The 23,956-nt window shown below is 43.2% G+C and overlaps 1 protein-coding gene across 1 annotated transcript in view; it reads left to right on the top strand.

Annotated features, from left to right (window-relative positions):
- The first annotated feature begins 464 nt into the window (after positions 1-464).
- LOC120685822 (disease resistance protein Pik-2-like) overlaps positions 465-23,956 on the top strand; it is a 37,606-nt gene continuing 14,114 nt past the window's right edge. Inside the window, exons 1-3 of the mRNA XM_039967927.1 lie at positions 465-1,245; positions 1,848-2,635; positions 15,284-15,937. Coding sequence (XP_039823861.1) covers positions 678-1,245; positions 1,848-2,635; positions 15,284-15,937 — 2,010 coding nt within the window. The 5' untranslated portion in view covers positions 465-677. The remainder of the gene's footprint in view (positions 1,246-1,847; positions 2,636-15,283; positions 15,938-23,956) is intronic.

The following is a 23,956-nucleotide window of genomic DNA, read 5'->3' as shown; positions in this document are numbered from 1 at the left end:
GCAGATTTGTTATACATTGTCTACTGAGATATGTATTCCTGCTAAATGATAGTATCTAAACATTTTATGTAAGCCGGACTAAAAATTTTTGGGATCCAAACACCCACTAGCTCAACGCTAGGCTCAGGATTTGAATTACACCAGGAGCACTGATACATCATTTAAGAATTCGATTGGAGCACCCACGCTGACCACGCGCTCAAACACAGGTGAGGCTACCTGGATGGTCCTAGAATATGCCTACTGAGCAACTCACACCCTAACACACACGCTCAGCCTCTCTCTAGGGAATTTTCCCCGATGAGACGCGCGGGTTGTCCCGACGGGGATCGAACCCGGGCGGGTGGGCTGCACACCGGCAGCGCTCACCACCCGAGCTAAGCTCGGTTCTCAAGCAAAAATATCTAGCACGTCTCTTCACACACAATAGATGGTTGTCCGTTGTCACTTGTATATGTCATAATCACACGTAGTACAGAGTAGTTGTCTGTAGTACATCGCGTTCAAGTCTTCGTACTAGCTGGCAGGAGTGTTCAAACTAGCTGTTCCGCAGCAGATCTTGGCTTTTAAATCTCATCACCCGCAAGCCCGCAAGTGCCCAGTCTACGCACAGCAGTTGCTCTCATCTACTCCTACCACACAACACACACACTGATCGAGGGACCGAGAGCGCTACAATGGCGGACCTCGTGCTTGGGCTGGCCAAGACGACGGTGGAGGGGACGGTCACCATGGCCAGGTTAGCCATGGAGGAAGAGGACAAGCTGAAGAAGAGCGTGCAGCGCGACCTGTTGGTTATCTCCGACGAGTTTGAGATGATGCACGCCTTCCTTGAGGATGCCAAGGGCCGCGTCACTGACAACGTGACGAGGACCTTGGTGAGGCAGGTGCGCAACACCGCTCTAGATGTCGAGGATTGCATCGAGACCATTGTCCACCTGGACAACAAGCCGCACTGGTGGCGCCGCATGATGCCCCCGTGGTGCATGCCGGCTGCGCCGCCCGGCAAGGATCTGGACGCTGTCGTTGCCAGTGTAGAGCAGCTCAAGGCGAGGGTCGATGCCATGGCTCTCCGGAGGTTGCGCTACAACGGGGTTGATGACTGTTGCCATAAGCCTGCGGAGCACCAGCATGCGGCTATTGCGACAAGTGCAGCGACAGCTGCAGCGAAGCAGAGTGGTCAAGTGGATCTTATCACGTTGATCAACGGGAAGGGAGGAGCTGAGAGGGGCCAAGCACGCCAAGGTGATCTCCTTTTATGTACATCAAATTTCACTATGTGTACTCCCTCCAAGTTCAAAAAGAGTATCGATTTAGGATGGTAAAAGAACAATATAAAGAAAGTCATTTTAGAGCAAGTAAGTATTATAGTGAGCTACTAGTTGGCTAAATTCTACATGGAAGAGAGAAGAAAGTGGGCGCTTCACTCGCCGCCGGCTGAAACGGGCGGATTCGCCTCTGCTTCGTGGGCCCTGACAGAGGCAAACGCTGGCTCCAAGACTGCAGCGGCGCGCCGCAGGCAGCGACTGGCAGGCTGCGTTGCTAGTCTTGCTCTTAGAGTGGAAAGAGCGATTACTAGTGTTTTTTTCCTAGTTTTCTACGCGGAGTACTAATCCTGAGGCTATCTGCCCATTCACATGCGGACTCCACCTGAGCTATGAAGGATGGTTGGTTTTCACTGTCTTCCAGGTACATTTAATCCTCATTGGTATGTGGGATCAGGTCCAAAATGACACTCTTTTTGAACCCGGAAAGAGTAACTCAGCTCAGTGAGAAGTGTTAATTTTGCCCCTAGCTAGCACCTCGCCCTTCTTATTCCTTTTTTTTTTTTGACTCCACCTCCGCAGGCAACGATAATGATGATGAAAAAGACGAAAATATAGGCAACAACAATGATGATAAAAAAGAAGATGAAGACGAAGACAAAGATGAAGATGAAGACCAAGAAATTAAAGTAGTAGTGGGAAACAAAACGGAAGAAGGGGGAATCGAGCCGAAGGGGAAGCAAGAAATAAAAGGCCCTGTATCACTCTTCCAGCGGCTGCGCTTAAATGGCTGCAGGGCAGCCATAAACGGCCCTATATCACTCTTCCACCGGCTGCTAGCTGCTGTTTTACAGCCGCAAGAAGTGCAGCCGAACACCCAACAATCTGAACTCAAAGTCATCTCAGTGTTGGGAACAGGAAGCGATCTGGATATGATGTTCATCAAAAAGGCCTACGACTACTCAGCAACCTGCGACAACTTCAAATGCCGAGCCTGGGTGAAACTGGTCCATCCTCTCAATCCCATTGAGTTCATACGGAGCTTGCTGGCTCAGTTCCAAAAAAATGCTTGCCAAGAACAAGGCAACACTGGAAAAGTCCTAGAGGCCATTGTTGTGCCAGAGGACGTACTCATTGAGATGTTCATGACACAAATAAGTCAAAAGTACCTAGTGGTCTTGGAGGACATGTCCACCATGGTTGACTGGGAGGCCGTTAAGGGCTACCTACCTGACAATAAAGATGGTAGCTGCATCGTTGTGCACACGCGACACCATGGAATTGCATTGTCGTGCGTCGGGCATCAGTACCCAATATCGGAGGTGGAAATGACATTGGCTGATCATTCTGTCCGTGTCGTTTTCAAAAAGGTATGCAATACGCTTCATGATAAATTATTCTAGGAAAATATTAACTCACACTTGTTATTAAGAGCAACTCCAAATATATATGGCCCTGTTTGGATGAAGATATTTAGGCACCCTCCTTTTAGTCACCTTTTATAGTCTATAAGGAGTCAAACACATGGACTAATTGCTCCTTTGGAACACAGGGTTGCAAAAACATAGGAATAGGAAAAATATAGAAATAGGATCGGAATGTATATGTAAAACAGATATTTGGTAATCATAAGAATTTTGTAGAGATGATTGTTTGGATGGGTTGTTGGAAAAACATAGGAAAGAAAGAAAGAGGTCTATGGGGATTTTATTTTCCAATATTTTCCCTATAGAATCACTAGTATAGGAAACTTTTCTTTGGTTTTCCTATGATGTAATCCTACAATCCAAATGGATGAATAGTAGATGGTTCCATAGGATTCTCAATCCTATGTATTTCCTTTGTTTTCCCTTCAATCTAAAGGAGCCCTACAAGGAGGACCCAAGGGAATACTCCATTAGTCCGAAAGGGGTGACTAAAGAGGACTAAACTACCAATTTTTCACCAGGTGCCACTTTTCCACTGCCTGTGTCCAGTGGCGATTCCAGAAATTTTTAAAGGGGGGGCTGATTTCTTCTTTCCTCTCTTCTTCCTCTCCTTCTTCCTCATCTTTTCTTCTCCAAAATGAAGGGGGGGCTAAGGGGGGGCTCCATGGTGTTTTTGGGTCTAGGGGGGCTGGAGCCCCCCTAGACCCACTTCTGCTTCCGCCACTGCCTGTGTCCCTGCCCACCCACGCCGGCCGTCCCCTGCCCGCGCCGGCTATCCTCAGCCCACGACGGCCGTCCGACGCTGGTCAGGGCGACTCCCGGCCAGCGCCACCTCCTCGCCTCTGCAATGTCGCCAGAGTCATCTCCGCCATTGCCAAATTGTGTGCATTAATTATGGTCATTTAGGACGTTCTACAGAGGCTTCAATTGAGTCTAGTCTCTTCATCCAAACATGATAGGCACTAAAGTTAAGTCCAGGGACTAAAACGATCAAAACAGGGCCATAGCCCCTGAATTAGGTCCTCTACGACTTGTTGAATGGGGACTCCTACTTCATGGACTCTGTTTACAATCTCCAACCCCAGTAGCCTTTGTTCTTTCTCTCTCCTATTTTCACATGGAGTCTATGTATGTTTTAATTTCTTGCAACAATAATTTAAATTAAAATAAGTGAAATGCAGCAATGGACAATATTCAAATTCAAGAATTCAAACATGTCAATTAAAATTTTCAAACAGCGAAGGGGCTCACGGCGCAGTGGCAAAGGCCACAGGCTGGTGCACTCCTGCCCAGGGATCAAATCCTAGGTGCCGCACCTTTATGTGCTCTAGGGGTTTCCCTTAGAGATTACCTATAAAAAAGATTAAAATTTTCAAACATGAAATGATTTGAGGCACATGCACAATGAAATTCCATCCAATGTCACAAACATAACCATATCCAACATCGCAAACATAGTCAGATCCAACATAACATCCAATGAAATAACCAAAATTCATCAAAGGACTCTTAAAATGTCACCTCGCTTGGCATTACAACCACTAGCATCACATCCCCCACCAAAGGAAACTAACTCCACCAAAAACACTGTTGAAGGCAGCCATTTTGAGCCGCCATTTATTCCCACATCTTGCTATAATATAGGTCTTCGCATCTGGCTTCAAGGTGGAGAGATCATGGGACATGATCTTCTATTCTTCCTCCCAAATCAATTTTCACTCCTTTGATCGAGTGATTGTGCTCCTGCATGATCTATGCATACGACATCGAAAAAATTGAATTATATCAAATTGGCAGTCAAAATTCATATTCATATACATAAAAAACAAATTGACATTGTCAAACATTCAACCAAGTTGAATTGAAAAAACATCATGAATTCATAAATATTCACAAAAGAATCATACATTAGCTTGAGGATGGGTGGTCAGTGCAGGCTTACAGGAGTGTAGGGTCGAAATGGCGGACTAGAGAGGGTGTGAATAGTCCTTTCTTAAACTTTAAACGTTGCCGGCTAACCGAAACAAGTGCGGAATTAAACTAATCGATCTAGCCAAGACTATACCCCTCTATCTATAACTTGCAGCTTACAAAAGGATCCTAATTGAGCAACTAAGGTGTCGGGCTAGGTGGAGCTCACCTACACAATTCTAGTTTGCAAGGTCACACAAGCCTATGCAACTAGTACTTCACACATCGGGGGAGCTCCTACACAATCTTTGACCGGTGAAATGAAACGCCCTACAAATCATACCTTTGCCTTGCGCATTCCATTTCATCTTCCCAAATATTGATGCCACACAAGCACCAAACTTCATCAAGCCTTTTGATCATCATCATGAGTCAACACTTGGCTTAATCTTTCTTGAATGATATGATCCACTCCATATCATCACATGACCTCTTTGGTCCATCGATCTTGATCTTGCTCGCTCTTCACCGTCGCCTCGGTCCATCGGTGCCAAGTCTTACCCAAGCTTCACCGCCTCGCGGTCCATCGCTTCAAAGTGTTGACTTTCCCTTCACCATTGCAACCGGCCCATCAAGCCAAGCCTTGTCTTGATCTTCTCCACTTTGGTCACATGACTCCATGTCATGTCTCATATGCAATGAGTTCCTTCATCACACAATATGAGCATAGCATCAACACTTAGCCATTTCTCCTCCACAGCACATGTTGCTCATACTAGTGTCTTTGTGTGGACTAATCACCTGTGTATCTCAACATAAATACTTATTAGTCCACCTAAGTTGTCACTCAATTACCAAAACCAAACAAGGGCCTTTCAATCTCTCCATTTTTGGTAATTGATGACACCTCTACAAAGATATGGAAATTAAGCATATTCCAAGCTAGCACTTCACACACGTGTAAATAGCTAATTTGGTTTGGATTTTATGTTTCTTATCCACCATTAAGACCACATGTGGAAGATTGGATAAGCACCATAAAAATCCAACTTGGTAGTGATAACTCCCCCTACATATGTGCTCAAGAGATTTGGTTTTAAATTCAGACACATGCATAAATATGAACTTTGTGGGATTGTTAACACTACTAAGTGATGCTAAGGTATATAGGATAAACATTTGAAGCGTGATACCAATCAGAGTTGCATCCTTGAAGTCTATGCATTAGCATCAATGAGTAACTAGACATGCATAAAAAACTCAAGATACCTCATGAGATCAACATTATTAGCAAGGCTCTTGATTCACTTGTAAAAATAACATGTCTAGCTACAAATTATGCATGCTAGTTATCAAATCATCAATCAAGTTCTATGACTAGCATACATCACACACAAGCATTGCATATATAAATTTTAAAACTTATGCAAATGCAAGCAAGCACATGAATATGCACATATCAAATGCAAACAACCAAGTTCATGAGTTTTCTCCTGCTACTTGTGTGCTCCTCTTGTCCATTGTCCAAGAATGTTGATCCTCCTCAATATTGCTCCCTCTTGATCCATGTCATGTCCATGCCTGCATTTTTATCTCCCTTATATCTTTGTCCAAACATTATATATCTTTGTCCAAATTTCTCCCCCTTTGTCATCAATGACCATAAAAGACCAGACACCATATGAAATTTGTTCCATGTGAAGATCAATGAATCTCTTGAAGTTTGTGTCATGAGAATCTCTTGTGGCTTGAAGCAAAGAGTTGGACTATGATAGATGGTTGAATTTTGAACTTTCATTTTTGATGGACACTACCAATTCAATGGAATTGACACCACTTGTAACTACTGCATGTGGGAGCATAAAGACAACCTTGAAATGCCACATGTAGGTCACTTGTAGGATCCTTGACCTAGATACCTTGTAGTGGGGCTCCTCCCCCTATGTCAAAGCATATGTCAATCCACTTGAAACTTGAGCTTTTATTGGTGAGGGTAGCTTGCTTGATTTGAATTGATCATTTAAGGTTGAGGATCACTTGTGGAACCACCATTTGGTAGACTAGATACCACTTGAATGAAATACCATGTGTAGGAATGACACCACATGAAAGAGAATGATAATCTAGCCATGTCTTGCAAGGTTGATGCCACTTGTTGATTTTGACATTTATAACCAATTCTTGAACTAGATTATTTTCATGAGCTTCTTTCTCTTTGACTTGATCTAGATTACTTGCCCAAATGATCTAACTCGGTTTGAACCAATGACAAGCTTCCTCACACCTCATTCTAAGGGTTATCTTGACAATGTTGAGTTAAACACTTGAAAGCTCATTTTCTAGATCAACTACTTGGGTTTACTAGCTCATGAACATGTCATATGTTACCACTAGATCATATCAAGCATAGAAGCAACAGTGGCACCATATAAACATTTAAAATTATTTTATTTTTCATGAATGATCACAATATATGACTATATGCACTAATCATGTCCTTAGCAATGTATGTATGCATATGTCAACCAATTTCACCTTTGCTATCTTGGAGTAGAGGATAGTCATTTGATTCCAACTCATTACTCTAATAGCAATGTGAAGTCCAATACCAAATTAATAGCTTGGTGAAGACCAAAGAATAACAATATGAATTCCATGCTTCACCCATATGAATTTGAGAACCACTTATGATCAAGTGCACTCTCTTGTTGTGGTTAGCTTGCTTCATCTTTTGATCTTTTTCTTGCATGAGAGAATACCATTTGAAAATCACTTGAATTGTCATGAATCTCTCTATTTTGGGTGTTGCTTGCTTTTCTTGATCTATCCCACTCTTTGGCGGCTCGCCCCTCTCCAGGGAGAAGTGATCTCTCCAAGAACCATTCTTGACACTCACTTGAAATAAATTTAGTTGATTGATCAAACAATGGACTTGTCATGATGAGTAATCTTGAAGTGTTCTTTAAGTCCTTTTCTTTCTACTTGAGCTTGGTCTTGATTTTCAACTTGAGTACCAAACGTGTGCCAAAAATACTTCTCAATCAAATGGCCGTGTACCCAATACTCGTCATGCTTCTAGATTATTCCAAAACCAAACTTAGGTGCCTCAAATACTTATAAACATGTTTCCAACTTGAGGACCTTTCAATAGTTGTCATTTATATGGCAGATTTTGTACTCTTCAAAGAATAACATATATTTATCAAAGTAGAAGTTCAATTGCCATAAAATTTTGTGGAGATGTGTGACACTAAGTCATATAGCAGCCATAAAAATTTGAGCTTCAATGAATTTCTTAATTGCTACTAGATTTCACATCTTCCCACATAGGTACACGCTGAAAACTGCTGCACTAAGGTTGACAAGTTCCACTCCAAAACTGAAGTATCCCTCATAAAATTTTTATGAAATTTTGCACAGCTATTGGACAATAAGTATACAGCATGCAAACCAAATTTCAAGCCAATCCAATAAGATTTGATCACTCAAACATGGCTAACTTCTCAGCTCACTCAGATTTGCAATAAATGGCAGATTTGAGCAATTGAGCTATACTCCAACAAATGAATCAAACTTGAAGCTAACTTGTTTGAATACTATCACAAGACATATATCCATTAAATGCACTTACTAAATGTCATCTCATGATCATATCCATTCAAACTAACTCAATTTTGATCACTAAGCATTAAATCCATTCAAACATATCATAGCAAGCAACATATGTATATTTCCAATTCAATCAACTCATATCCACCCAACTGATATTGATCGACACATTATCGTACCTTGATAGCTCATGATAAGTCTAGCTGCCAGGATCCACCTGAAAACAGTAGGAGTGGACCGTCCGCTTGCCTTGGGCGGATTGTCCGCTGTTTACATTCTGATTTGGACAGAGAAGAGCTTGTTTCTAGGCAGATTCAATTTTCTCAGGTGGACCGTCCGCACCAGCATCATGTGCCATCCAAATTACTCCGATGCACTGGCGTCGGACTAACCGAAGCTGTTCGGTCCTTCCGATGCCTCATGGACCGTCCGCGGCATTCAAGCAGATCGTCCGCTATACACTTCTCTTGCTGAATTTGTCTCTGCAGAGCCTCTGGTGGAAACATTTACTGACTGGCGGACCATCCGCCTCTTACCCGAGGACTGTCCGCGCTCCAATTATTAGACTGTCCAGAATTCCAATGAAGTTCCACAAACTGAATTTGATTTTAGGATCATTGCTCATAGATGTTTCCAAACAATACAAAAACAGCATGAAAACCATGATAACTCATTGATCATCCAATAGTAAGATTCATCCCAAAATTTTTCCAAGCCGTTAAATATATCCAATGAAATCCCCACAACTAGATAATTTCACTTGTATGTCGAAAGCACTTTGGACTTCATTTACTTATCATGGCATTGGGGTTTGGTGGATGCAATAAATTTCAATTTCTTAATTCAACCATAAGATGGACAATATGAATTTCATTTGAATCAAGCCTCTAATGCCTTTTGTACCTACATATATTCATCCACGTTTTGATGGTACCCAAACTAGGTTGGGTCCTCTCAAGTTAGGAGCAACATACTTAGACAATGCCTTAGCATGAATAGCGAGATGTTTTGCAATACCAATCATAGAGGTACCATTGTCATCCTTTCTAAGCATATAATTATCATCAATTGAAATAGGCTTAGAAGTTTTACCTAAGGGACATGAATAAGCCATGTGTCCCCTTTCCCGGCATAAGTATCATCTTCTCTTTTGTTGAGCCTTTTCTTCCTTGCTCATTTGATGCTTCTCATTGCCTTGCTCTCATTGTTTGCTTGAGCCTTCTTCTCAAGCTTGTTTGGGCAACCCGAAGCTAGGTGGCCCAATGTTGCACAACTTTGGCACTTGATGTGAGCAACCTCCTTTATCTTCTCTTGAATCTTGTTCTTGCTCATCATCTTGGCATCTTGAATATGCATTGGATGCCTTGTTCTTTTTCCACCCCTTCTTATTCTCTTCTTCTTCATATTATATTTATTATTGCCCCATTTCTTGCCTTTGACTTTGCTCTTGTTGGAACCAATGCTACTCATGTCACCGAAGATTCTTTGATTTTTGATTATGCTTTCAAGGGTAACTTTTGATTTTGTCCACCTCTCTATCTTGTTGCTCAAATACTTCACCTCATTTTTAAGCTCATTGTTCTCCTTCAAAAGGTTAGTCTCACAAGACATAGAAGTAGAACAAACATCTAATTGTGAAGAACATGGCATATACAATAAATTATCTCAAGAGGTGGATACATGCTTCTTGTCTACATCACAAGGGTTAGCAACATTTTGCAATTGATCTTTTGACCCATGTAATGAGCTCTCACTAGTTTTAATTCCTTTATTACAAAGCTTGTTAGTGAGTAAAGCATGGTCTAGTACCAAGTTCTCATGAGCAACACTAAGCTCCTCATGAGTCAATTTTAGCTCCTCATGTGAACAACTCATGACATAAAGTGGATAATTTTGTTGTTCACATGTGTCTTTGTGAAATGAGTTTTCTTTTTCCAATTTGGTTGTTTTGGCTACCACTTTCTCAAATAATTTGATCATGCTACCTTGATCAAGCTCAATGCTAGTTGTGGCTGAGCAGGAACACGTAGGATCTAGAGACAAAGAACCCTAAGGTTCCCACACATGGCGCTGGATCCAACGGGACAACAATTTCCGGGTTGTGACAGCTTTGTGGGGTGATGTACGTGGATTTCTCAGAATCAATAAGGTGATGTCAGTGATAGCAGCGTACGCCATGTAGCTTGAGGAGGTAGATCCCGACACTCACTGCGTTCGGCTGGTCTGCATGCCTCCAGCGCTACAGTAATTTTCTCTCACACCACTCTAGCCACCAGCTCCAGCTCCAGCCAGCCCAACAGTATTTTTCTCTCACAGCATTCCAGCTCCAGCCTCCAGCTCCAACCTGCCGAACGCGGTGACTACCTCCTATGTTTCTCACCAAAATTATTGTAGGGCACCCAAATGCTTGAGTTTATATTTTAAAAATATTTAAATTTCATTCCTATGTTTCTCGCAAAAATTTCATTCCCGCCAGGGCGGGCCTAGTATTGATTCAAGGGTATTAAACTGAATACCCAAAAATTTTATCAAAAAAAATTGTGCACATAGTATATAATATGTATATGTATTAAAAGGAAATAAGAGCATCTCCAAAAGAGATCTTAAATCCTAGTCTCTAACTCTCTATACCCTTTAAATAGAGGGTTATCCTAAATATTACTTCTTCTTGTATTCTTGTGTTGCCATGGTACTTCCTTTGTACCGGATATATTGTTTGAACCATGACATATTAGGAAAACATGACCCACAAATTTGAAGGTTGTAAGGATCACCGGGGTGTCCGACCCTAGAGGGGAAGGGGGTGAATAGGGTCGCTAATCGTTTTTTAACCTAGGGCTCAATCTACTTGCATAAGATAAACCTAACATGTCCTATGCATGCTAGTTATGACTAAGGTTTATCTTTGCTACTCTCTACTTACCCCAAAAACTTGGAACCTATAGCCAATCCTAATCAAACTAACTAGGAAAGTTTAGGCACGCAAGAAGAGTAAATGCGGAAACGTAATACAGTAAGTAAAGAGGTAAGTGCAAGAGGGATGCAAACTCCCGAGTAGACACGGTCATGTAACGTGGTTCGGCACAAACGCCTACGTCCACGGGACACCGAGGCTCTTCCGATCACCGTCTTGCACTACGCCACCGAGGCGATGCCGGCAAGCAAAGGCGAGTGCCACCAAGACACTAAGTCTCATGCACCGCCACCGTCTCTCTCGGTCACCCAGCCGAAATCCACTACGGAGCTTCCCCACCAAGGAGGGGGCCTCCTCTTCCCCCGCACAAAGTGTCGTTGCCACTCCACACCAAGCCGGAGGGTCACACGACAGATCACAAGTTGCTTGCCGCAGCAAGGCTTCCCTCAAGGGAGCTCTCGCAAGAACTAATCCCTATTACAAGCACTAAGCACTCTCACAAGTGTGCTTAAGCCTATATGATATACATTGAAGCTCTATGGTGGTTGGAGATGTTCTTGGGTGTGTGTGGGATGTCCAGCAACTCCAGCAATCTTCAAATGGCCGGGGTGAGGCGTATATATAGGCCACCAAGTCTTGTAGCCGTTGCTCCAACGGTTAGCTGAAAATCTGCGTATCACCGGAAGAACCGATGCCTCTGACAGGGGTATCGTCGGTTCTTCCGGTCACTCACAAACCGAAGTAGCCGTTGAAGTCCCGACAGCTGACGCAGTGACCACCGGTTGAACCGATGCTTTGTACCGATGCATCACCGGTTCATCCGGTGCTTAAGAATCTTCTCCTGGGTGCTGACGTCATTGCACCGACGCAATACTCCGATGCACCGTCGGTTCAACCGGTGCTGAAGAAACTTCTTCTGGGCACTTGACATCGTCTCTGGAACATAGGACGCTCAATGCACCGATGCCCCCTTTTGACTCGTCGGTTCATCCGGTGCCCATAAGCTGACTTGACTTTGATTCCCTTCTGCCATGGCGTCGGTTCTTCCGACAACCATCGGATGCACCGATGCTTCATGCGTCGGTTCTTCCGGTGCTTCCGACCGAAGAGCTTTCAGGGCGCTGCCCTGAGACCCGCGAGGGGCGGCTCCCACTCGACCCCTGTCCGCTAATCGGGTAGCGGGACCCCCGTAGGGGCGGCCCTTCGGACCTTGTTACACCTATCTTCTCTTTCTCTTTGTCATCACTTGAACCTAAAAGCCTGAGAATGATCATATTAACAATCATATTAGTCCAAGTGTTGTGTTGTCATTCGATCACCAAAATCACTCAAAATGGCATAAATGGTGCCATGTTCGTTACAAAGGTTGAAGGTCTAAGATATGGTTCTAAAATGGCAAGTATTTGGGATAGGGTGTGGATTTTTATTCTTAGATCCGAAAAGCGAGAGAGATGATTTAGGGTGTCTCGTGGAGATGATCCAACATCACAAAACAGACTTCCCAATCTTACATTACCTCTTGTGATCAAATGGCTAACTTCATCTCTTCTAGGCTCTGTTGCGACCCCCGATCAGCACCAATCCATCCCAATTCCACTTCCCCTTCCCATGTGACCCATCATTTCTATTCTGGCCGATGGCAGCGAACCCTAGAGGTGCAGCGGACGATGGCTGCCTACGATGAGAAGTGAGCAACCTGTGGCGCTGGGAACAGCGCAGCACATTGTGGCGGCCAAAAAAAAAATTCCATCCTTTGAAAATGTCGATACCCAAACCCAATGAAAGGCTTGTCCCAATGAAAAGTTAGTGTGACATTAGTGTGAATGCCTTATAATTTTAGTGGAGTGGTTAGTGTGAATGGCTAGGTACCAAACTTTTACATGTGTCCCACTTGCATGTATAGGCTCGTCAACTTGCCACACAATCTCCCATTTTTGACACAGATTGCTAATGTGGTGTCATCTCACCCTCCTCTTCTTCTCCCTCCCACAAAGATTGTGTGGTGCCATCTCACACTAAGATGTAACACAGCTGCCACCTGCTAGAAGCCATCACGCCATAATGGAGGCCTCATCCTGTCCTGCCACCAGTGGTGGCTCACCACCGTCGGTGCCCTTCGTCCCGTGCCATCTCACCTTCCTTCTCATGTCCTAGTGCCTACAGCCTGTGGGCATTGCCGCCCTTGACCTCCTATTCATGCCCACCGCCCTTGCCCTCAAACTCTGTACCACACAAGCAAACTCTTTACACCAATATGGCATGCCAACATGGCACGTCTTCACCCCTACTATGCTTCCTCCTTCCACTTGGATGTAGTTGAGCAGCTTGGTGATGGCCTCCATGCATAGGTCGCTCCTGCCCAGGAAAATGAATGGGTACTTCGAGCTTGGTAGCAAAGGTCACAACCACGGTGACCACAATGATGGCAGCAACATTAGTGAGCGACAGTGGCGGAGCCAGGAATGAAGCAAAGGGGGTGCTGGATGCGGACGCGAGTGACAATTGGGCACATAGGCCCTGTTTGGAACCACAGTTCGTAGACACGCTTTTTACATATACGTGTATTGTGTAAAAGCATGGACTCCCTGCATTTGCATGTCGCACGTGCGAGTTTAAATAATCCTGCTTATTGGAATGCGAGAATAGGTTTAGAGACTTGTAGATCTGGTCGACATAGCGGCACACAAGATGAATAGGTACTCCCTCCATCCCACAAAGGTTTATGTTCTGGGTTTGGGTACGGGGATTAAGGAAGAGGAAAGAGATAGAGAGTGCGCAGGTAGCGAGGAGAGGTGTAGGTGGAGAGAGAGATAGAGTTATATTGAAAAGCGAGAATAGCAATCTTTGTGGGACAAATTTCAAACCCTAGAACCCAAACATTTGTGGGACAGAGGGAGTAGGTGAGTATGGGAAAGGAACAGATCTATTTGTATTTTATTTAGTTGATGGGTCCACTCATCATTAGGGAAGTTGTCGGACTATACACCTGGGGTTTCATTTTCATTAAATAGGCTACTATGCATGTTAGCATTTTCAATGAGCTGGTAACAAAAAGAAAAAGAAATAGTACTACCTCCATTCCAAAATAAGTGCACTTTTAGAATTTGGACATGGGAATTACTAACTCCGTTATGGTATAAAAGTCCAGTTAGCGTTTGAAATTTTTCCTAAAATAAGTGTTCTTTTAGCAACTGTCTCTATCTCTCTCCTCCACCTCTCCTTGCTTCCTATGCACTCTCTATCTCTCTCCTCCTCCTTAATCCCCGCACAAAATCCTAAAAGGTCTTTTATACCAGAACGGAGGTAGTAAGGAAGAAGAGAGAGCACAGAAAGCGAGTAGAGATGGAGGAGAGAGATACAGATAGAGATAGAGATAGAGATAGAGTTATATTAGAAAGGGAGAAGGATACTTATTTATGGAAAAAAAATTGAACTCTAAAAGGACACTTATTTTGACACAAAGGGATTAAGGGGATTCACATAGGCATTGAAGCTATCTTGGCTATGTTAGCAATGCTATGGAAGTAATACTTCAATCATTAGCACCATTAACAATGCGTTTAAAGTACTATTTCAAACATTATTGAGTGCTGGCACTCCAATAGAAACCAATATATATATATAATCCCCAATAGGATTGGCCAATGCAATGCCTTGTATGATTTTTATGTATGATTTTTATGATATAGTGAAAACAAAGGGATAGAAATACAAGAAAAATATAATTGTCCCACAAAGCAAATGCCTCATAAGTTAACTTTTGGGACTGACCATGCCCCGCCATTGTACGAATCTCATTTAAACGCAACACATAATGGTCTCGAGACTTAATTTTAATATGATTTAGTGGGCTTGAGGGGTTTATCAAACATGCCGCAGTACCAGTAGTCGTTAAGAAACATGTGTGCATGTTCAACAAACTAGTTCCCTTGCCCCCATTACCTGACGTGCTGACCACAGATGACCGTACATGCATATATAGTACTCCACGTACCCAGTTTGAACTGGCAGGCGGATTGTTCGCTAGTAGGCCCCTTCCCTGTGCACATATATACAAGATGTTCCTCCATTATTCTGAGCACAGTTTCTTATGTGAAAATGGCATTTTCGAACAAAAAATAATCTGCCTCGCCGGCACTGCTCTTCCTTTTTTGCAGGGTGTGGCCGGAAAAGATAGTGATGAGGATACCGGTAACGGCAAGGAAAGTAAATATGAAGATTGGGAAAAGAAAAATCCGCTTTATGGCCGTGACGAGGATTTGCGATGGTTGTCTTTTATCCAACTATGGTTGTCTGGTAGTATCCACGGGACGGGTTCACTTGTGTTCTCGTTGTGGGGGATATCTGGTGTTGGCAAATCATTTCTCATCGAGCACTTTTACCGAAAGGTAAAGGAAAAAGTGGACTACAGGAAAATTTTTAGGGTGGATGTATCCCGTCCATTCGATTTAAGGGACGTGCGGAAGAGCTTACCTCCGGAACTACTGAAACCGGGTCCCGAAGGCAGTAATCCTGGTCCCGAAGGCAGTAATCCTGGTCCCAAAGGCAGTAAAAACGTCCGCAACCTTATTATTATCGACGGTTTGCAATCCACAGAAGAGTGGGACAGGATAAGACGTGTCTTCAAATGTACTACTACTAGTAGTACTCCACAGAATAGTAGTAATGCCGGAGCCAACATACCAGAAAACGTTTGCATAATAATAATTACCGATGAAGAAAGTGTTGCCAATTACTGTGCGACAGGAAAGAGTTTGGTGCGGAACGTCAAAAGTCTAGAAGCTGGCCACGCGATTAAACTCTTCAACCAGGTATGGTTTGCTCGCAAAGAAGCATTTCACTTTTCTTGTTCGGTCAGTACTTATTATGCTTCGTGTCTACTCCCTCCATCCCACAAAGGTAGGCATTCTAGCGTTTAAAATTTGTCCCACAAAGGAAGACATTCTCGTAGATGTGGGCTCGGTATTAAATCATAACTTGATTGGATTTTGAATGAACGCGCGTTGAAATTTGTCAAGTGCACACATATATATAGTTGGTTGAGTAGCGTGCATGCACACAAAATGAAGAGTTTCATTGTACTCAGTAGCTGTCTAGCTTAGGGGTATACGACTTTCCTTCTCAACACTAATTTGTCTTAAAAATGCTAGAATGCCTTCCTTTGTGGAGGTAGTAATATGCAAATCAATATTGCTAATCGCTTCTTGCCTACATGTGTGCGCGGTCTGCTTGGGACACATGGTATACTTTGAGTCATTTCTGAAATTTATGAAAGACTAAAACAACAAATATTCTGAAGGGGAAGGACTAGTATCTATTATCATATTATTTGGCTAATAAACGGAGCCTCCACGTCCACTCTCAAAGCATAGAAATTCCCACATTAATCGGAGAAAATAAGAGAAATTAAAATTACCCACCACTACCATTATGATAAAAATCGACCCAAAATACCCCTATATCTGACTAAATATAGCCCACCACGCTATTGTAACAAAATTAATCGAACCACTGCCATTATGATAAAAATTGACCTAAAATACCCCTGTGTCTGACTAAATATAGCCCACCACGTCATTATAAAGAAATTAATCGAACCACTACCATTATGATAAAAATTGACCTAAAATACCCCTGTGTCTGACTAAATATAGCACACCACGCTATTATAAAGAAATTAATCCAACCACTGCAATTATGATAAAAATCGACCCAAAATACCCGGTGTCTGACTAAATATAGCACACAACACCATTATAAAGAAATTAATCTAATATTTCACATAGTAACGGGACTCCAAACAACTAGCGTTGGGTAAGCTAGGAGATTCTTAAAAATTACGTTCATGATTTTTAGTTCATTTTTTCTACGGGCATAAATATTGATAAAAAAATTCCAAACAAAGCTTCAAAAAAATATTTGGACACCACAGTACCACGCTCGAAAAAGTAGAAAAGTTGCAGCCTCATAGTGTACTGAGATATCTTATTATTTGGCCAACAAATGGAGCCTTCACGTTCGATCTTAAGGCCTGTCTGACTATATATAGCCCACCACGCCATTATAAATAAATTAATCCAACCACTCCCATTATGATAAAAATTGACTTAAAATACTCCTGTGTGTAACTAAATATTACCTACCACGCCATTATACAAAAATTAATCCAACCACTGCCATTATGATAAAAATCGGCCCAAAAGACCCCTGTGTCTAACTAAATATAGCCCACCACATCATTATAAAGAAATTAATCCAATATTTAACATAGTAACTCCAAACAACTAGTGTTGGGTAAGCTAGGAGATTCTTAAAAATTATGCTCATGTTTTTTAATTCATTTTTTCTACAGGCATAAACATTGATAAAAAAAAGTTTCGAACAAGCTTCAGAAGAATATTTGCACACCACAACATCACGTTGGAAAATGTAGAGAAGTTGTAGCCTCACAGTTTACTGAGAAATAGGCCTTTGATCCAGGTCATTTGTCCCAGTTGCTATTGGACCCGGGACCAAAGATAGCTTTTGCCCCGGGTCAAACATCTAGCCGGGCAGGAGGAGGGTGTTGACGCGAAACGATCACACACCAAGCCCAAGAGCCCCGTACGCCAAGCTCGGACTGCACTTGATTCAAACTAAGGCGTGCCAGTCAATTTGACTTGTAAATTGACAAGAAAACAACAAACCATCAAATTCAAGAGTGTATTGGCTGGATTTCCGAATCACCCTTACGTAGCGTAGCGGCAAAGTTCTACCGATACAGAAAACGACAACAGATCGGGTATAAAGAGTGTGTAATAAAAACGATTTATAAGGAATCGGCAATGTGCTACCGATACTGATATGCTACTAGACGGCTATGCGCCCGGAAGCTAAACCTCAGATTTACTCGATAAACGAAGACTTACCAGCAAACCAAGTCACTCGAATGTAAGGCGTCCTTGATCGGCTTGAAAGAACTCGCGAAAAAAAAGAAAAAGGATGGCGAAGTCGCCGACAGAAAAGTAAATTGCAAGTAGTAAAGTTTGTTTGTTTGGATGTGTATCAATCTTTTACAATGACCAGGGCTCATATTTATACCACATGCCAATACAATCCTAGCCGATTACGGCAAAGTACAATTTTATTTTAGAAAATAAAATTAATTCTAAAATAAGATAACTCCTGCCAAACCGAAGCCAAAATATCTGGTCAATCTCTGCTTCCCCGGTCAACAGGATTTCCATCGGTGATGCACGATTACCCTTTTCCAATCCCACCGTTCACGCTATGCAGACCCTTTTCTCCTTTGCAACACTTCTTCCTTGACACGTGTCAAAATTTGGTGTCAACACATGCCCCCCAATTTCGGAGTAAAATACCCTTTTTACTTTGAAATTAATTCTTGTCATGATTACGCTGCCGAACGGTCTTCTCATCACTGCCGTCTCGCTTCCTGTGCAGGTGGCGAACAAAAATCTCTTCTTTGCCCTTCACCTTTCACCTCCCCGTCCACACAACGGGAATCTGCCGATTCACCTTCCGTCTTTTTACCCATACGCTCCTCAAATAAATCCAGGGGTAAAGCTGCACCAGTGCACAGCAACCGATTCATCTACCTTACTTTGGGCTATAAATAACCCCGTCGGCACTGTAGTTTCTCCATCGGCCATAGCTTTCTTTGCCTTCTTCTTCTTCTAGCCTCCCAAAAACCCCAGCCTTCTTCTCATTCTTCAAGCAGATGGCGAGCAACAAGCGCACCAGCGAGGGTTCCTCCGGTGCTCCTCCGCCGCTCCATCCCCGGCACAGGTAAGGCACTTCCTATCTTCACCAATGCGGCATCCCAGATCTGCATCTGACTAGTTCTTGATTTCTATAGGGATGCTGACGCTGAGCTCCCGGCCAACTTCCAGGCCCTGGACGAGGGCACCTAGGGCCTCATCCGTGACCTCCTCCGCCAGCGGGACGAGGCCCGCCGCGAGCTCGATCAGGCGCAGACGGATCGAGTCGTCATTCGTGGCCAGCTCTCCAATGCCAACACCAGGGTCGCCAGTAAGTTCTCCTAGCCATTCCTCTTTCCATGATCACCTCTAATTTCTTGTTCTAATTTCTTCTTCTTTCAGACCTGGAGGCATAGGTCCCGACCCTCCTCGACACTTCGCGAGTCGCCATAGACTCAGTGAACGCTCACGGGAGCACCGTCGCCGCGCGCCTGCAGAACATCTCGGCCCGCGTCAAGGAGGTTGCTGGCCATGGAGCTCATGACGGCACCACCAGGGCCATCGCCGTGGTCTCCACCATGTCCGGGGCGGACTACCGGCAGTGGGAGCCGGTCTTCCCCAAGTGGGGCGCGGCGAGGGAGGACTTCGAGGAGCTCGTCGACGATCTCCGCTACGTTGCCGACGCCATCGTCGACGATGTCAGCCTAGATGGGGTCATCGGCAACCTCTTCGGAGAGGAGTCAGAATAGGTTGTACTATGTAACAGCCTATCTGGCTTCTTATAATCAATGGATGGGCCTCCCCCCTTTTCTCCTTTGTCTTTGCGTTTTTCCGATTTTCCTTAAATTTTCTCATAGCAATCCGCGATCATCATACTGAATGAACTGACACGCTTCCATGATCTTAAATCGGAAAACCGTCCACAAATAACTTCAATGCTCCAAAGAAAACCACAACACGATGTTTGAATCAAACTCAAATCCAAGTGTTCGGAGTGTATTTTTTGATCTAAGGGCGATACACATCATATCGGCCATGAAAGCATTCGAATGCATTCCATTACGATCAAGTTTTGCTTATTTTTTTGCACTGAAGGAGATACTTCTCCGCATCGGCTATATTTGAAACCAACCGATCCTTAGTGTAGTCAGCTATGCATCTACCCATACACTCGAGTAGTATTTCTTTAGATATTTGCCATTAAGCGCACTGAAAAACTCCTCACCTTCTAATGTTTCCAAAATGTATGCATTTCCAGGAACACATCTGCTGATCTTATACGGCCCCTCCCATGTTGGGAACCATTTGCCGAATTTGGGATCTTTAGTTCCAGTCGGCAAACCAGCTTCCACACCAAGTCTTTCTGGTCAAAAGTTTTGGCTTTGACTTTTTTATCGTACCATCGGCCCACTCTAGCTTTATTAGCTTCAATATTTATGAGAACGTTCAGCCGATGTCCAGCCAAATCTTCGAACTCGTCTTTCATCAATGTGGCATAACCATCGGTTGTTAACTGATCCTGAAACTTAACTCGTCTAGAACCATGCCTAGTTTCCCAAGGAAGAACAGTCTCATGCCTGTATACCAACTGATATGGGGACACTTTGGTAGCTCCATAACAAGACATTCTATAGGCCCACAAAGCTTCGTTAAGAGTGGTGTGCCACTTCTTTGGTTGTTCATCAATTTTCCTCTTAATCAATTTAATAATCCCTTTATTGGAAGCTTCTGCCTGACCAATAGCTTGAGCATAATACGGAGAATAATTCAACAGCTTAATTCCCGTACTAGCGACAAATTCTCCAAACTCCTCAGAAATAAACATACTACCTTGATCAGTTGTGATGGTTTGTGGAGTACCAAACTGATAGATAATATGTTCCTTTACGAACTCAATCATCTCTTTGGATGTCACGGTTTTCAGAGGGATTGCTTCAACCCACTTGGTGAAATAATCGGTTGCCACTAGTATGAATTTATGATTCTTGCTGGATGGTGGATAAATCTGTCCAACCAAATCAATTCCCCATCCTGTAAACGGCCACGGCTTAATAATGAGATTCATAGCCGATGCCAGTGCTCTCTGCACGTTACCAAATCTCTGACACTCTTAACACCCCTTATAATAAGTGAAGCAATCTTCTAACATGGTAGGCCAAAAGTATCCATTCCTCCTTATCATCCACTTCATCTTGTATGCTGATTGATGCTAGGCACAGACGCCCTCATGTATTTCTCCCATCAAGACTTTTGCTTCTTCTTTGTCAAGGCATCTAAGAAAAACACCATCAATCGTCTGGTAATATAATTCCACTTCAAGCAACACATATTTAGTCGCTTGAAATCTGATTAACCAGAAGCATCAGCAGGTAATTCTATAGCCATTACACCTTCTATCGAATGATAACCAGAAGCATGCTGTGCCAGCCGATTAGCATCACCATTATAAAACTTGGGAACATGCTCTATAGTCACCTTTTTAAAAAATTTTAGCGGTCGGCAATACTCTTCATGATAAACCCGTAGAATATCATCCTTGCATTCATATATACCGATTAACTGATTTACCACCAGCATGGAATCCCCAAATATCTCTACTGCATCAGCTCCAATTTCTTGCAATAGCCGAATTCCTTTGAGCAAAGCTTGGTACTCAGCCTGATTTTTAGTAGCTGTAGCTTCTATTAGAAAAGACAATTCACCAAAACAATGACAATACCAGATCCATCAAAGAACAATGTCCATGGAACTAGATCAACAACACCCAATTCTAGCCCACAATGCTGAACAACAAAATCGGCAATGACTTGTCCCTTAATCGCTTTAGCTGATTCATATTTCAGATCAAACTCAGATAAGGCCAAAATCCACTTTCTGATTCTCCCATTCAAAATCGGCAGTGAGAGCATGCATTTAATCACATCATCTTTGCTCACCACAACACACTCAGCCGATAATAAATAATGTCTAAGCTTGGTACAAGAAAAGTATAAGCAAAGACATAATCTTTCAACAGGACAATACCTGGTTTCAGCATCCAAGAGTCTTCTGCTGACAAAGTATATCACACGTTCCTTTCCCTCGAACTCTTGAATAAGGGCCAATCTGATAGCACGCTCATCAGCCGATAAATATAATTTAAACGGCTTGTGCTTTTGTGGTGGAACCAACACAGGAGGTGATGTTAGATAATGCTTGATTTCATCCAACGCCTTTTGTTGTGCTTCTCCCCATATAAATTTCTGATTGGCCTTCAACTTCAACAGAGAACTGAACGACTGAATTTTACCGGATAGATTAGCAATAAATCTCCAAATTAAATTGATCTTGCCGATCAGTGATTGAAGTTCAACCTTTGTATCAGGAGCCACTACCTTGTTAATAGCTGTAATAGTTTTCTAACTAATCTCAATTCCTCTTTCATGAACCATAAACCCAAGGAATTGTCCAGCCAACACACCAAATGCACACTTGTTAGGATTCATCTTTAATCCATGCTTTCTGGTGCACTCCAAAGCCTTGCGTAAGTTGGCTAAATGTTCTGGATACCCTTTAGACTTTTCCACAACATCATCGATATAAATTTCCACAATCTTGCCGATAATCTCGTGTAAAATATAATTCATGGCCCTCTGGTATGTTGCTCCAGCATTTTTCAACCAAAAGGTCATGACAATCCATTCGAACAAACCAACATGTCCTGGGCATCTGAATGCAGTTTTATGAATATCTTCCTCAACCATGAATATCTGATTGTATCTAGCATTCCCAACCATGAAACTGATTACTTTATGTCCTGCAGCAGCATCCACTAACATATCGGCAACTGGCATCAAGTAACCATCCATTGGCGTAACTTTGTTAAGATCCCTGAAATCAATGCATACACGCAGCTTCCCATTCTTCTTGTACACAAGAACCACATCAGATATCCATTCAGCATATCTACACTGCCTGATGAATTTTGCCTCTATTAACCTTGTGATCTCGGCCTTTATATCTGGCAAAACCTTAGGATTGCATCGTCTTGCACCCTGTTGAAATGGCCGATACCCAGGTTTAATAGGTAACCGATGCTCAACAATAGATCGATCCAAACCAGGCATCTCATAATATTCCCAAGTAAAACAATTTTTATACTCTTTTAACAATTTTACCCAATCTTGCTTGTACTCGGGATCTAACTTAGCACTATTAAACGTTGGCCTTCATCTATCCCCATTTCCAATATCTACTTCCTCCAAAGCATCGGACGATGTGAACCCATGGCCCCATTTCCCTTCATCATCTAGGAACTCATCCATTAGGAACGGTTTGGGAAATTGACTGCTTGGATCGGTGGAAGCATAGTAACCATGTTAACAGGCGCAGCCGATGATCCTGAACCTTGCTTATCATCAGCTTTTGGCTTAACGCGCCAAACCTCCGACCTGACTCCTCTCCTGGGAGCCTCCTTTCTTTCCTCTTCTAGCGCCTCTATCTAACGTAGCTTCTGAACTCGCCTTTTCTGTGACCTGGTCAAACCCGCTGAACACCACCAAGGCCGATCAATATTTTCATGAACAGGCTTTCTTTCTAGATCTCTACGATGTGGGTATTCATCCAAAACCCGAGCATCAGCAATTTGCTCAACCCGCTCATCGGCAGAAATCCTTCCTCCTATAGGATCACGTAGCATGGTCCTGCCCCCAGCCGATCATGCATTGAAACCCTGCCCCCAGCCGATCATGCACAGAGATGCATTTGTCATCATCTCTCTCTCTAATGATCGGCCTATGAGGTCTCTGGTCAAATCGTGGCTTCTTGTGCGATCGGTCTTCACGGTAGAAACCGTTGCACTCCGGACAGTTATCCACTATCAGCAGAATCAAACCTTCTTCCCAACAGTACACAAAGAAAGGACATCTCAAATGCCCCTCATGACATCGCGCAGCTTCCTCTCTGTACTGTTGTCTCTCCTGATCACGCTGGAACTTGTTCAGCAACATCCGAGACGTGAGCTTCTTCTTTGGTGCTACAGACACTCCTCTCTCTTGCGGCTCTTTGCCTTTAACTTCATCAGCCGTTATCTGAGCCTTGGGATCAACAGCTCCAAATTCCTTGGCCGATTGTGACATGAGCATCTTTGTC

Source organism: Panicum virgatum, chromosome 8N (genome assembly GCF_016808335.1).
Source record: "Panicum virgatum strain AP13 chromosome 8N, P.virgatum_v5, whole genome shotgun sequence".
Classification (NCBI taxonomy): Eukaryota; Viridiplantae; Streptophyta; class Magnoliopsida; order Poales; family Poaceae; genus Panicum; species Panicum virgatum.
Note: the sequence above shows the minus strand (reverse complement) of the source record. Positions and strands in the feature narration are given on the sequence as shown.